The 13,175-nt window shown below is 43.2% G+C and overlaps 1 protein-coding gene across 1 annotated transcript in view; it reads left to right on the forward strand.

The window, feature by feature from the left end:
- Positions 1–13,175, forward strand: part of FRAS1 (Fraser extracellular matrix complex subunit 1) — a 507,275-nt gene that overhangs the window by 421,668 nt on the left and 72,432 nt on the right. Inside the window, exons 46-50 of the mRNA XM_040237169.1 lie at positions 1,322–1,441; positions 1,959–2,138; positions 10,434–10,558; positions 10,842–10,982; positions 12,823–13,050. Of these exons, the coding sequence (XP_040093103.1) occupies positions 1,322–1,441; positions 1,959–2,138; positions 10,434–10,558; positions 10,842–10,982; positions 12,823–13,050 (794 nt within the window). The remainder of the gene's footprint in view (positions 1–1,321; positions 1,442–1,958; positions 2,139–10,433; positions 10,559–10,841; positions 10,983–12,822; positions 13,051–13,175) is intronic.

Consider the following 13,175-nt stretch of genomic DNA (forward strand, 5'->3'; position numbering starts at 1 on the left):
TGTTTTGAATTAAGAGCTGAGTTATAGCTTCATTTATTCTTACTTGTCTCCTCCATTTTTTGGTTTGGAAAAAGCTTTCCTTCTTGACTAAAATGTTCTCATGCTTTGACATAGCCTTGATGAAATTGAGGGCTATTATAGAGGAAAAAATCATTTTGACTTGCTGTGATGCTAAAAAGTGTATGAGAGAGAGAAAGAGAGAAAGAAAAAAGAAGTGAGTTGGGATGGATTCAGGTGAAAATTATGCCTGCCTTAGGTGAACAATTTATATCTCTCTCCAGCTCCCCAAAGAGCCCAAGTTAATGAACTAAGCAAAATGGAAGAGCATAAATCGGAGCTGCCTCAGGGAGATTACATAGCTCATCCCTTCTCCAGGAAATGCTGATGTAATGTGAAAGCATAAATGTTAAATGCTACGTAGTTACCGTACAGTGCTTTCAGGGATAAGAAAGGAAGAGATGTTACATATTGAGAAGGAAGTAATCCAATATCAGGTGATGACATGCAGTTTCCGTTTAGAGGTGGAAACATGCTCCTCTAGGACCAGAATACAGGTCCTGTCTGTGCAAGCATGCCTAGAATTGATAGCAGCCCAAATATCATTGGACCTGTCTGTACTTTAATGAAGGGAGTGGAATAATTCCTTAGTTATTCCTTGCCTCAGTGTCCCTTTTTAGAATATGAGAGCAGGGACTTCTTCCCAGATGTTTGGTTATATTTACATTGCTAAATCCTTATAAGTAATGCTATGGTTTAATAAAAATATAATATATTGGGTTTTTCCCTTTGGGTCCAATTGACATCTAGGTAGAGTTTATTTGTTTTATCTGTTTCTGTGTTGATTGGTTATATCCCACACCTTTCCTAAAATGATTTAAGACTGGGAAATGGGAGTGACACCTTAGGGGAGTTCTCTGAGTGGTCTGTGGCTCTCTGTCCTCCTGACCTGTGACATGGATAGATAAAAGGGCCACACCAGTGATGTGGGTCTGGTCAGTGCCCATTTCCACGTGGGCAGTTTTGCTGACCTCATGATTCATGAGGCTTCCTTAGAGCCTTCCACAGATTCTGAGCCTCATCTGTAAGCAAAGCCACTTTCTGCTTGGGGTGATTTTATCATGAAGTCACTGATGATGAGGAAGTTGCTAGATGAAAGGGAGGAAATGAAAACATTAGACTAAAATGTCAAAGGCAGTGTCAAAGTGAGAGGGGGGTAATTGATTCATTGGTGTGAATACCCATTGAATTCTCACCTGACATTTCAGAAGTAAGGCCAGAAAACACAAAACAGCAAACTGTGATCTTCTCGTCCTTGTTATAGGCCTGATAGAATACAGTCATGGAAAAGGAGAATCCGGTGGGAACTTTGCTTTTAAATTTGATGTGGTTGATGGAGAAGGCAACAAACTGATTGGCCAGTCATTTTCCATCAGTGTTTCAGGTAAGGGGGCATTGGGTGTTTGAAAGTTCTCCAGCAGTTCTGAGGTCACGTGGTGCATACCTTGAGTCTTGAGCCTTTTCTTTACAGGCTTGTGTGCAAATCTGAAATCCTCTCAACACTGTTATGCAATGCTGTGGCTCTTTGATGTACTCTCTGAGAGTCAGACCTGGGGATTATGTTGGTTATTTTGATTTTACTCCTGGACACTAGGCCCAGAATTGAAAAAAAAGAAGCATAAAAGGTTGCTGTTGTTGTCAGTCTCTAAGTCGTGTCTGACCCTTTGCGACCCTGTGCGCTACAGCATGCCAGATTCCTCTGTCCTCCACTACCTCCTGGAATTTGCTCAAATTCCTGTCCATTGAGTCGATGGTGCTATCTAACCATCTCATCTTCTGCCACCCTCTTCTCCTTTTGCCTTCAATCTTTCCCAGCATTCGGGGTCTTTCCCAATGAGTCAGTTCTTCACGTCAGGTAGCCAAAGGATCATATTTCATGTTACTCTTTCTGATATTTTCAGAAGACAAATCCCCACCAGTCATCATCACCAATAAAGGGCTGTTCTTGGACGAAAACTCGGTGAAGAAGATCACCACTTTGCAACTCTCTGCCACGGACCAGGAGACAGGACCCACAGAACTGGTCTACAGAATCACCAGAGAGCCCCAGCTGGGCCACCTGGAACACACAGCATCACCAGGTAAGCCCATCATCTCTGACTTCATCAGACCAAAGCTGGGATTTAGTAAGTGCCAGGGGCAGCCATATCATGTGTATACGTTCACCTCGAACCTGCCTTTATTAGTATGCATTTCTGGCATCACTATTTCTGACCATTGTATATTGCCTTGCATTATACTTAAAATACAGTGTACTCCATGCTTACTTGCTGGAAGTTGATTTGATAATTACAATTTGATGTAAACAGTCTTGTCTCCAACACTAGAATTCAACACATAGAAAGTGAACATGCATATTGAATAAGACCCTGGTTCAGCTGCTACAGGGGAAGAAAAAGAGATGAATGAGACATTACCCCAACCATTAGAGTCTTCTGCTAGATGAGATAAGGAGCCGTTGCATACAACCATATGTAAGGGAAGAAGATGGCAGGTGTTTTAAGAACTGTATAAACCTGCCATCCTAGGAGTTCAAAAGCAAAAGAGGTGATATCAGATGGGAAGGTGCTCAGAGGTGGTGTTTAAGAGTGCCCTTGAAAGACAGAATTTGGGCTGACAGAAATTGTGTTATTTCCAGAGATAGGAACAGCATGTGGACTCATTCCAAAAATTATGAGTGGGCCAGTTTTGCTAAAACATATATTCTGAAAATAGCAGTAGATTGGGTTCATGGGTAGACTGAGATTTTATGATGGGTCTTCAGAGTGGCGATCAGTAATCCCTATTTAATTCAATAGGCAATAAGGAGGCCCTGCAGACTTTTGAACAGGGAAGGGAAGTGAATTCCTCCAGAGTCCAGTAGGATAAACTAAAAGAAAGGAACAAAAAAGGAGGCAGTGACAGTAGGTAGAAAGTTTAGCATTTGGCCAGATGGGAGCTAGTGAGGCCTCTGGCAGTGGGGCAGGCTCCACGTGGGAATAATAAGATGAAAATAATAAGAGATTACACCTGCTACCTAGGAAGTATCCAGTAAACAGTAGTTGGTGGAAGGAAAGAAGGAAGGAAAGAGTTAATTTCGGGAGGAGAAACTATAGAATTTGGCAATTTGAACGAATGTGAAAGACAAGAGATATTTGCTCAATAAACAACCTAAAGGTAGAATTTATTTTGTCCATCATAGGAGCAGTGTCAGCTTGCAGGAAATTTAGATCATTGGTTTTCTTTGGATTTCAGGTTACAGATGTTTCTTTCATTCGACAGGGAAATAGCAGAATAGAGGAAGTACCTGCCCTGATGCTGGGGGTCAGACGGTAGGCAAACAAGCCAGCATATATATCATGTCAGTGGTGATGAGTTAGGGAGTGAAATGAGGGCATTCCTGGGGTGCAGGGACCAATGAGGTGAGGGAAGGCCTCCTAATAATAAGATGACATTTGAGCCGAGATCTGAAGAATATAAGGGAGCCAGCCATGCTGACATATAAGGAAAGAGCATTCAGCATCTTTCCAGGGCATCAGCGAGTATCAGCATCCTAAAACGGGATCAGCCAAGCCCATCATGTTCCAGTTGCAGCAAGGAGACCAGTGTGTCTGGGGCAGAGTGAGTAGGGGAGAAAGTGGGGGTGGGTGAGCTAGAGGGGGATATGGTTGAAAAGATGAGGGAGGCAGACCGTGTCTGGGTCCAGCATGATGATGGGGGAGGGAGTGTTGTGTGTATGTTGGGGGGCGGGGCATGGGGAAGGCTCAACAGACTGGCCTGAATCCCTAATGCAAATTAAAGCCCGTGCCCTCCCCTTTTGTCCCAAAGTTCCTAGGGGCAGTATGCAGATCAGCATTCCCAAGACCTTGGCTGCAAGAGATATTTGATAACTAATTCATGAGCTAATTGCTTCTGCCAGAATTCTGTCAGGTTGCTGATTATATCTCTCCAAAGATGAAAGGGCAGACTCTTGGCTGTTGTGTTGGGGCAACTGCAGTTACACTTTACAGTGCTCCAAAAGGCTTAGAGCATCATTCAAGGACTTGCCAGCTACTGGTGAGACCCTGGCTCTTCTCAGCTGTGTCACGTCCTGGCGGAGGTGGCTCCAAATTTGCCTTTTCTGTTGTTTACAGTCTCCACCTTCGCTGAGCTTAAATCTGGGATGCCGGTACCAGGCTAGCACTGCTCAGGGGGCTACCCATAAGAGATCCCCCTTCTCCCTCGTCTTGGGAAAGCAGACTCTAAAACAGAGGGAGGGGTGCTTCTCTGCCCTTTCCAACCAGGCTTGACTTCCTCATCTACCTGCTCTCCTGTGCCCACCAGTTCTCAATCCTCCTGTTTTTAGAAATTCTAAATAGACCAGGTAAGACGATCTTTACTCCTGGAGGGCCCTGTCCATTTTTAATGAGCAGGACTTCCCTTCCCATCCCCTACTACCAGGCCTGCTGTCCATTCTAGAGAATCTAGTCAGCATTCTTTCCTTCCCTGTCTCCCCTAAGTGGAACTGGATTCATGAATTTGGTTCTTTTTAAATGTCAAAGTTTTCCCTTCAGAGGAAGTCCATGTTGATTATGGATCACCCTCTCAGAAGGCGGTTGGCGCCAGCTTGGAGAAAACCACCTCATCCCATTTGTCTCAGGGGGTGAGGATTGGTCTACCTGGTGCCAGAGCCTCTTTCCAAACAGAGCAGAACAGCTTTTAGACCCATGTCTCCATGCAGGCGCTGAGCTATTGGGGTTCTGGAGGCCCCTGGGAATTATCATTTCCCACCAGTGCTTGCAGACATCCTCTTGATGGTTAACTATGAAATGGATTTAGTCTTATGCCAGCTCTCTTAGTCAGTTGATTGTTTCCTTTAGATATAAGAGGTGTGAAGGTCCTCTCTTCTTCCCCCAAGGAGACACAGGGAGCCATGTGCATGGGGGAAGCCGTGCAGAAGACAGACACGAGATTCCTACCATGGAGGAGAGCTGCATTAAGCTCGAGTCCCTGTGTGGGCTCCTTGCAGGGTTGAGGGCCCACAACCTCATGTCAGGGACCCTAAGAACTCTCTTATTCTTTTCATTTTGGGGGCTGTGCTGAGCAGCATATGGGATCTTAGTTCACTGACCAGGAATTGAACCAGCTCCCCTCACAGTGAAACATGAAGTCTTAACCCTGGACCACCAGGAAAGTCCTAGGACCCTCTTATTCTAAAGAAATCAGAGTAAGGAGTTATATTATCAGGATAGAAACTAAGCTTCTGGGAAAAAGCAACTCCAAAATACAGTACCTTCCATAAGTTTATTTTCACTCACAGCAAAATCTAGAGGCAGGTGGTTCAGACCCCTGCAGGTGGTTCAGTGACCCTCCACGTGAGGCTCCCATCTCTGGTCCAAGGTGACTACTGTATTGTCAGCATCCCCAGCTAGCAGCTAGCAAGAAAAAACCAGTGGCGTCCACATCCATTTCTTCTTTAGGAGAATTGCTGGGAATACATCCCTTTTGGTCACATCCTAGTAAGAAGGAGGTAGCCACATGAGGCTATGAGGCAGCTGGGCGATCTAGACCCTAACTGGACATCCAGTCACTTAACTAATAAACAGCAGTTGCATTTTTAAAGTCAGGGAGCAATAATATTAAACATAGCTATCTCCAGCACACACTGGTTCTCCCCTTCCTCAGACATGTATTGAGTAGCTGCAGCAGGAGAAAGCTTGGGTCTTGGAAGTGGGAGACATATAAGCAAATATGTGCAAGTGTATGTTGGAGGCTGTGACAGCATTGTGTGAGGATGTTAGGAGTCAAGGGGCTGCGAGTGAGTCAGTCAGTGAGTGCTTTACCTAAGGTATTCCTTGGCTTCCTCTCTATCTCAGCCTCTCAGTATTGTGACACCAACCAGAACTGAATGCACCTGGTGTCTTAGTTCAGGTCCTTCTGAGAGCAGAGGTGCCTTAGTCTGCTGGGGCAGCTGTCATAAACAGCTGCTTAAACAGCAGAAGCTTATTGTCTCACAGATGCAGGGGCTGGAAGTCCAAGGTCAGAGTGTCAGCAGAGTTGGTTCTTCCTGAGGAAGGCTCCATTCTAGGCCTCTCTCCTAGGCTCATAGATGCCTGTCTTCATGTTCACATGTCATTCTCTCTGTATGTGTATGTCTGTGTCAACACTCCCTCTTTTATAAGGACATTCATCAAATTGGTTTAGGGCCCATCCTAATGACTTTACCTTTTAAAAATAAATAATTTTATTTAATTGTGCTGGATCTTCGTTGCTGCATGGCTTTTCTCCATTTGTGGCAAGTGAGAGCTACTCTCTAGTTGCATTGTAAAGCCTCTGTTTGTGCTGGCTTCTTTTTGTTGTGGAGCTTAGGCTCTAGGGTGCATGGGCTTCAGTGGCTGTGGTTCCTGGGCTCTAGAGCACAGGCTCAATAGTTGTAAGCCCATGGGCCCAGTTGCTCTGCAGCAGGTGGGATCATCCTGGATCAGTATCGAATCCGTGTCTCCTGAATTAGCAGGCAGATTCTTTACCTACTTCTTTAGCCACTACAGAAGCCCCCCAGTGACCTAATCTTCACAAATTACATCTGCAGTGATTTTATTTCCAAATTAAGTCACATTGTGAGGCACTGAGGGTTAGGACATCAGTGTATGAATCTGGAGGGATACAATTCATTCCATTAACAGGAGGCTTGGAAGAAAATCGGAAGCAGAGAAGCTGAGAGTCTACCCAGCATGAGCTTGAGGTGGGAACAGACAATAGGCACAGAGCCATCCACAGCTGCATTGAAGAAGGAGAGCCACGGCCATTTCCTGACATCCTATTAGGAAGGCAATTTCTTCAAAGATACTTTATTCTCACACCACTTCCTTGCTCTGGACTGAACTTTCTCTAACATTCTGGCCCTCCAGAGGAGTTAGAAAACTGACAGGGTTAATGTGGGTCTCCATAATGCTGCCAGATACATAGGTTAGCCAGCAGTTGGTGACTGAAAACACCTTAGATGGGATTAAAAGCCTTCAAGATATTTCAAACAGTAACTACCTGCTGTGACAGTCAATAAGGACAATATGTTATTAGAAGCAGCATCTTGCCAGGTGAGTGAACGGCTGAAGCCTTCCAATAGCCAATTAGCAACAGCTAAAAAAATGTGTTAAGTGTATAGAGATTGAGAATCTCTGCTTAATAGGACCTCTTAGATAGTAATTGTAGTCAGTGGACTAAATTCATTCACCTAATATGTTTTGAGAACCTCCCTTATGCCAGGTGGTATTCTCGATGAACATTAGTGAAGAAACAGAAAAAATCTTGTCCTCTTGAAGCTTAACTTCTAATGCAGCTTGTTACCCTCTGGCACTTAATTGTGGCTATCATTTAAATCATAATACTAAATACCCCCATCAAAATCAGCATATCAGATAAGAAAGAGTTTATAGCCAGAAAATTACTCTATGACTCAGATTTTTTAAAAGAAATTTGCAATGGTGATATTTCAATGGTACAACTATGAGTGGTGTGTGATTCTTTACTTTTCTGTGTTTCTCACATTTTCTTTAATACTCATGTGTCACTTTTATTTGACAAAAAATTAAAGGATAAGGGTGAAATCCAAGCGGCTCCTTGTCTAGCCCAAAACAGCTAGATAAGTTTTACAAAAAGCACTCCTAACAGAATAAAAAATATTTTATACATATATATGTATCAGTTCAGTTCAGTCGCTCAGTCGTGTCCGACTCTTTTATGTATATATATGTATAAAATTTCATTTCAATATGTAATCAACATAAGATAAAGAAGTACTTGCAGCAGGCCTAAGCTTTGGAAGTGAGCAACCTGGAGTTCCAGTCTCAGCGCTGCCCTCTTATTAGCTGTTACCTCAGACGGGTCACATTTCTTATCTATTTTATTAGTATCATAATCTAGAAAAATGATGCCAACTCTGACCTGCCAGAGCTGTTGAGATTAAAAAAAAACAATCTGGGTACTTTCATGGTGGTCTAGTGGTTAAGAATCCACCTTGCAATGCAGGAAATATGCGTTTGATCCGTGGTCGGGAAACTAGGATCCCACATCTAGGCAACTAGCGAGAAGCCTGCCAACTGCAACAAAGGCCCCTGCGCCACAACTAAGACCAGACACAGCCAAAAATTAATTAAATTTTAGCATATTTAAAAAAAAATCTCTATAAGCAAATTTGAAACAACGTTCTGCACATGGTAAGTGCTCAGTGTTTGCGAGATTGAATTGGAAACTCTCCACTAAGACCACCCGTGTACTGCCAGTGGGAATATAAAATAGTACTTTGCTTTGGAAAATAATTTGGCAGATTCCTGAAAAGTTAAGCATACACCTTACATGCATTCCTACTGTCCCACTCTTAGCAATTTACCTAGGAAGAATGAAAACTTCCACTCAAAGACTTGTGCACAAGTGATCATACAAACTTTAATTGTAGAAGTTCCAAACTAAAAATAACCTAAATGTCCATGAACAGATAAATGGATAAACAATCTGATATAACCATCCAATGGAATAGTACTCGCGAATGAAAAGGAATGAACTACAAATACATGCTACAGTATGGATAAATTATGTTTAGCAAAATAATTATGCTAAATAAATAAGAAATCATTCATCAGAGAGTATATACTGTATGTTTCTGTTTGTTAAAAAAATTTAGAGAATATGCCAACTAATCTATAATGACTTCATTTGCTTCTTTGGGATGGAGTGGAACATAGGGAAAGAAGGGATGGAAGGGTTGCAGAATGTCAGAAACTTCTGGGGTGATGGAAACATTTCACTATTTTGATTGAGGTGATGGTTTCATGGACCTGACAAAGATAATATAAACTTATACTTCAAATATGTATAATTTATTATACATCAATTTCCTCTCAATAAAAAATGTTAAAAAATAAGAAGACTAATCTCAGTACTTCTATCACCTTTTTTAATCAGTCTTAGAGTTTCAGAAAGGGAATAGTGAATTAGGTGACCAGTTGATCATGAGAATCCACACAGGTGTTTCCTCATGAGCTGTGAGAATGGATTCACAGCAGGGGAAGAGGTTTAAATTTCTCTGTGTATCCAGTCTGAAGTTATTAAATTTTTAAAGAATGGTATGAATTTCTGTCCAGAACCACAAGATGAAACATATAAAATGAGGTGGGGGCCACATTTTTGCCTGTCAAGAACTGATCTAGTAAGCACAGAAATATAAATGCCTCATCAAAAAATTGATGCCTCAGTATTCAGGAGCTATTATATCTGAATGACATTTCAGATGATAGAGATACAAATGTTAACCATGCTGGTTGATGTGTTTTATTTTTAAGACAAAGCAATGATATTAATGTCACAGTTAAATGTAAAATAGTCAAAGTAGAATCTCTTTGTTTTTTACAGTAAAGACTAACTGGTTTTGCCAGGATTAGCAGTGACAAATATAAATAATAAATTCCAGGAAGCAGCAAATGAATTTCAGGACCAAAGCAAAGGACTGGATTAAATAAATGAACACTCTAACACCCAGAATCAGAAAGATAAAATTTGTGCTGAGAAATTAAAGGATATGATTTTGTTTCAGACTTGTTTGGCACCCGGGGATGGACCCCAGGAGCCCTAAGATAGAACCAAGAATTTGGGGCTGTTTTGCCAAATGTTGTTGAGCATTTGAAAAGATAGAGATATTATTCATTAGTGGGATACCTTGGCGTTATTTAAAAATCACTTCAGGTTTTGTTTTTAACTTTAAAATGACTCTGAAAAATAGTTTTCTCTGTATCACATTTTTAAAAGATACTGGTAGGTCATTTGAGAGTTGAGAAAGAATGGCTGCTCAAACTCCAAAGTCATGTGGTAAGTTTTATCACTGCCATCTTGGCCAAAGTGGTATATAAGAAGCTAGAATCAAAGAACTGAGAATGAAAGAGACCTTGAAGAATATCCGATGAGATTATAGCTCACCAATCTCAGAAAAAAGGTTGTGTGTAGCCAAGCCCTTGGACCCCAGTGTTTCAACATTAAGCCATCACACAATATTCAAAAGTAGGGCAGGTTTTCAGAAAGGACTGCGAGGCGATGGGGATGTAAAACTCTGGCAAAGAAGGCAATGGCTCTACCTTTCACAGTTTGACCTGCATACATAAACCCCAAGAGAGAAGAGAGTAACATTTATTGAGCACCAGCTGTTGCCTTGGCACAGGGTAGAACTCTAGATAATGTACACGTTCCCACAGAACATATGCTGTTGCAGGGAAAACACACAGACAGCTCTAACCCAAGGTCTTAGAGGGCAGCACACCAATGCTGTAAGAAAAGGACAAAGGACTCTCTCTGGTGACAGTGTGACATTTCCCTTACCTGACAGCCAGGACTCGCCTCTTGACACCCTTTCTCTGGTTCTCGTCTTTTGCTAGGCATCCAGATTAGTTCCTTTACGCAAGCTGACCTCACTTCAGGAAACGTTCAGTATGTCCACTCCAGTGAGACCGAGAAGCATTCAGATGCCTTCAGCTTTACGCTCTCCGATGGAGTCCACGAGGTGGGTGAGGAGCTCGCTTCCCTCCTTGGTGGGTATCAATTCAGCGTCCTCTCCTTTAACTGGAGGGCCCAGAGCCACCATTGTTGAGAGAGCTTCGTTTCCCCCTGCTCTCAGCCCAGGACACAGGCAAAGAGAACTCTATCTTGCCAAAAAGAATTCCCCTCTGGGTCCTGGTCAATCAGTCACGCTAGGAACGGTGTGAAAGGGATTTCAGAGAGCGTCTGCCTTCTCCTCAGGTGGCTGCTGGGGATAGGTGGCCCACATGCACTTTTCCGCCCTATAGGTGACTCAGACTTTCCGCATCACTCTTCGCCCTGTGGATGACGCGCTGCCCCATGTGCAGAACTTTGGGATGCGGGTACAGGAGGGTGTGAAGAAGACCATCACGGAGTTTGAGCTTAAAGCAGTGGATGCAGACACAGAGGTAGGAGTGCCCTGGCCTCTGGTCCAATGAGATGCCTGTTGCTTTGTGACAGTACATCCCAAGGGTGGGGCGAAGGGTAGGGTGAAAGTAATACAAGCATCCTCAAAGGCTTAAAAGCCAGAACATACCATGGCCTGCTGGAAAAAAAAAAAAACTAATACATTTGAAATCAAGTTGTTTTTAAACTCTTACGAAAACCCTAAATACATTTATCCTTTCCCACGATTGCACATAACAATCATGTTAACATTCTGATTTTGATTATGATCCACAGAAAATTAGGTCGATGGCATTTTATCCAATTTTTATTACTTGCTATTATTAATGAACAAGGATTTTCTCTCCTCTACACTTTCTCCTCCTTCATCGAGACTTCACTGGATGACAACTAATTATTGCAGTGTGAACATTCTCAAAGAACCAGGCTTTATCCAGTAGAACAGGGCATGTCGAGACTAAACTCTTCCTCTCCTAATGCTTTCCAATTAAAGAATCTAATATTCTGACATGATTTAGCTCCCATTAAGGGTACCACTCACTTATTAATTAGTTCTGTGTATGCCCTTCCCTGTGCCAGCATGCATTCATTTATTTATTCATTCTTTCAGCAAGTATTTATTACCAAGGTCAGTTCTAGATGCTAAAGACAGCACTGTGAACAAAGCAGATCAAAGTGCTAGCCTTAGGGAGTTTGCAACCTTTGGTTAGGGGGACAGATGATAAAGAAAGAAAAAACATAGACTATCATGTCAGGTATGATAAGTGCTAGAAATAAAAATAAAGTGACATGAAGGTGACAGAGATTGATCTGTGTGCTGTTTGAGGCACAGGTCAGGGAAGTTTTCTCTGAGTGGCTGATACTTTAGCAGAGATAAGAAGAGAAAGAGCAGACTGTGCAGTTTCCTGGGAGAATCCCTCAGGAGGGCAAAAGCCCTGTGGTTCAGTGCGCTTGGAATACTTGAGTAGCCAGGCGAAGGGTCTAGACCCCAGTGAACAAGCAGGAGAGGAAAAGGATGAGGCCAGAGAGGAACTGTGGAACCAGGTCACAGAGGACCTTCTTGGCCCAAGTCAGGCCTCTGCATTTTCTTCCAAGATGGTGGGAAATCACTGGAGAGTCCTGAGCAGGATTTTCTTCATCAGTATTTTTCCTTCTCGTGTCACCCTAGAAGCAGTTATTAGAAATGGGAAATTTGTGGGATGAATTGAGAGGGTAGCGCTGACATATATACACCACATGTGTAAAATAGCTAGTGGGAACCTGCTGTAAAACAGGGGGAGCTCAGCTGGGTGCTGAGATGACCTAGAGGAGTGGGACGGGGGTGCTGGGAGGGAGTTTTGAGAGGGAGGAGATATGTGTACATAGATGTCTGATTCACTTCGTTGTACAGCAGAAACTAACAACATTGTAAAGCAATTACACTCCAATTAAAAAAATAAAAATGGGAAGTTGTGCTTCTGTTCTGATGCATAGATTCTATGTATGAGTTTTGGAAAAGTGTGTGTGCTGGGGGAGGGGAGTGCATGAAAAGGAAGAGAGTGATTTTAAAAGGTCTGGTTCTTACCATCTTAGAGGTTGAAAATTCAAGTTTTCCCCTATGACACCCAAAGGACAAATTTAGATGTCTTATCTTAAAAACAGAAGGCAGCAGAATATAAGTTCGATTGTCGTAACCAATATAATTTCTCTCCTTAGCTTGATTTTTGGTGTCTATAAAGAAAAGACCGTCTTTGTTTTATAAAGGTCTTCGGGTTTAACGACCCCTGGCCACCTGTTGACCACCACTCACACGTCTGGCTCCTGATACAGAGTTCCCTTCTCCTCTTGCTGCCCCCATGACAGGCCGAGTCTGTCACGTTCACGGTCGTGCAGCCCCCACGCCACGGCGCCATCGAGCGAACCGCCGATGGGCAGCCCTTCCAGCTCACGTCCACCTTCACCATGGAGGACGTCTACCAGAGGCGGGTCCGCTACAGCCACGACGGCGGCAACTCCCTCAGAGACCGATTCAGCTTCACCGTGGCTGACGGGACGAACCCTTTCTTCATTGTTGAGGAAGGGGGCAAAGAGGTGAGGGGCAGAGACGGCAGAGAGGGAGGTGGAGCACAGCAGGCCAGAGCTTATCTGGAGGCTGGACGTGGCATTTTTTAGGCAGAGGGTAAACCCACTCCAGTATTCCTGCCTGGAGAATCCCA

This window comes from Oryx dammah, unplaced genomic scaffold (genome assembly GCF_014754425.2).
Source record: "Oryx dammah isolate SB20612 unplaced genomic scaffold, SCBI_Odam_1.1 HiC_scaffold_3, whole genome shotgun sequence".
In the NCBI taxonomy this organism is placed as follows: Eukaryota; Metazoa; Chordata; class Mammalia; order Artiodactyla; family Bovidae; genus Oryx; species Oryx dammah.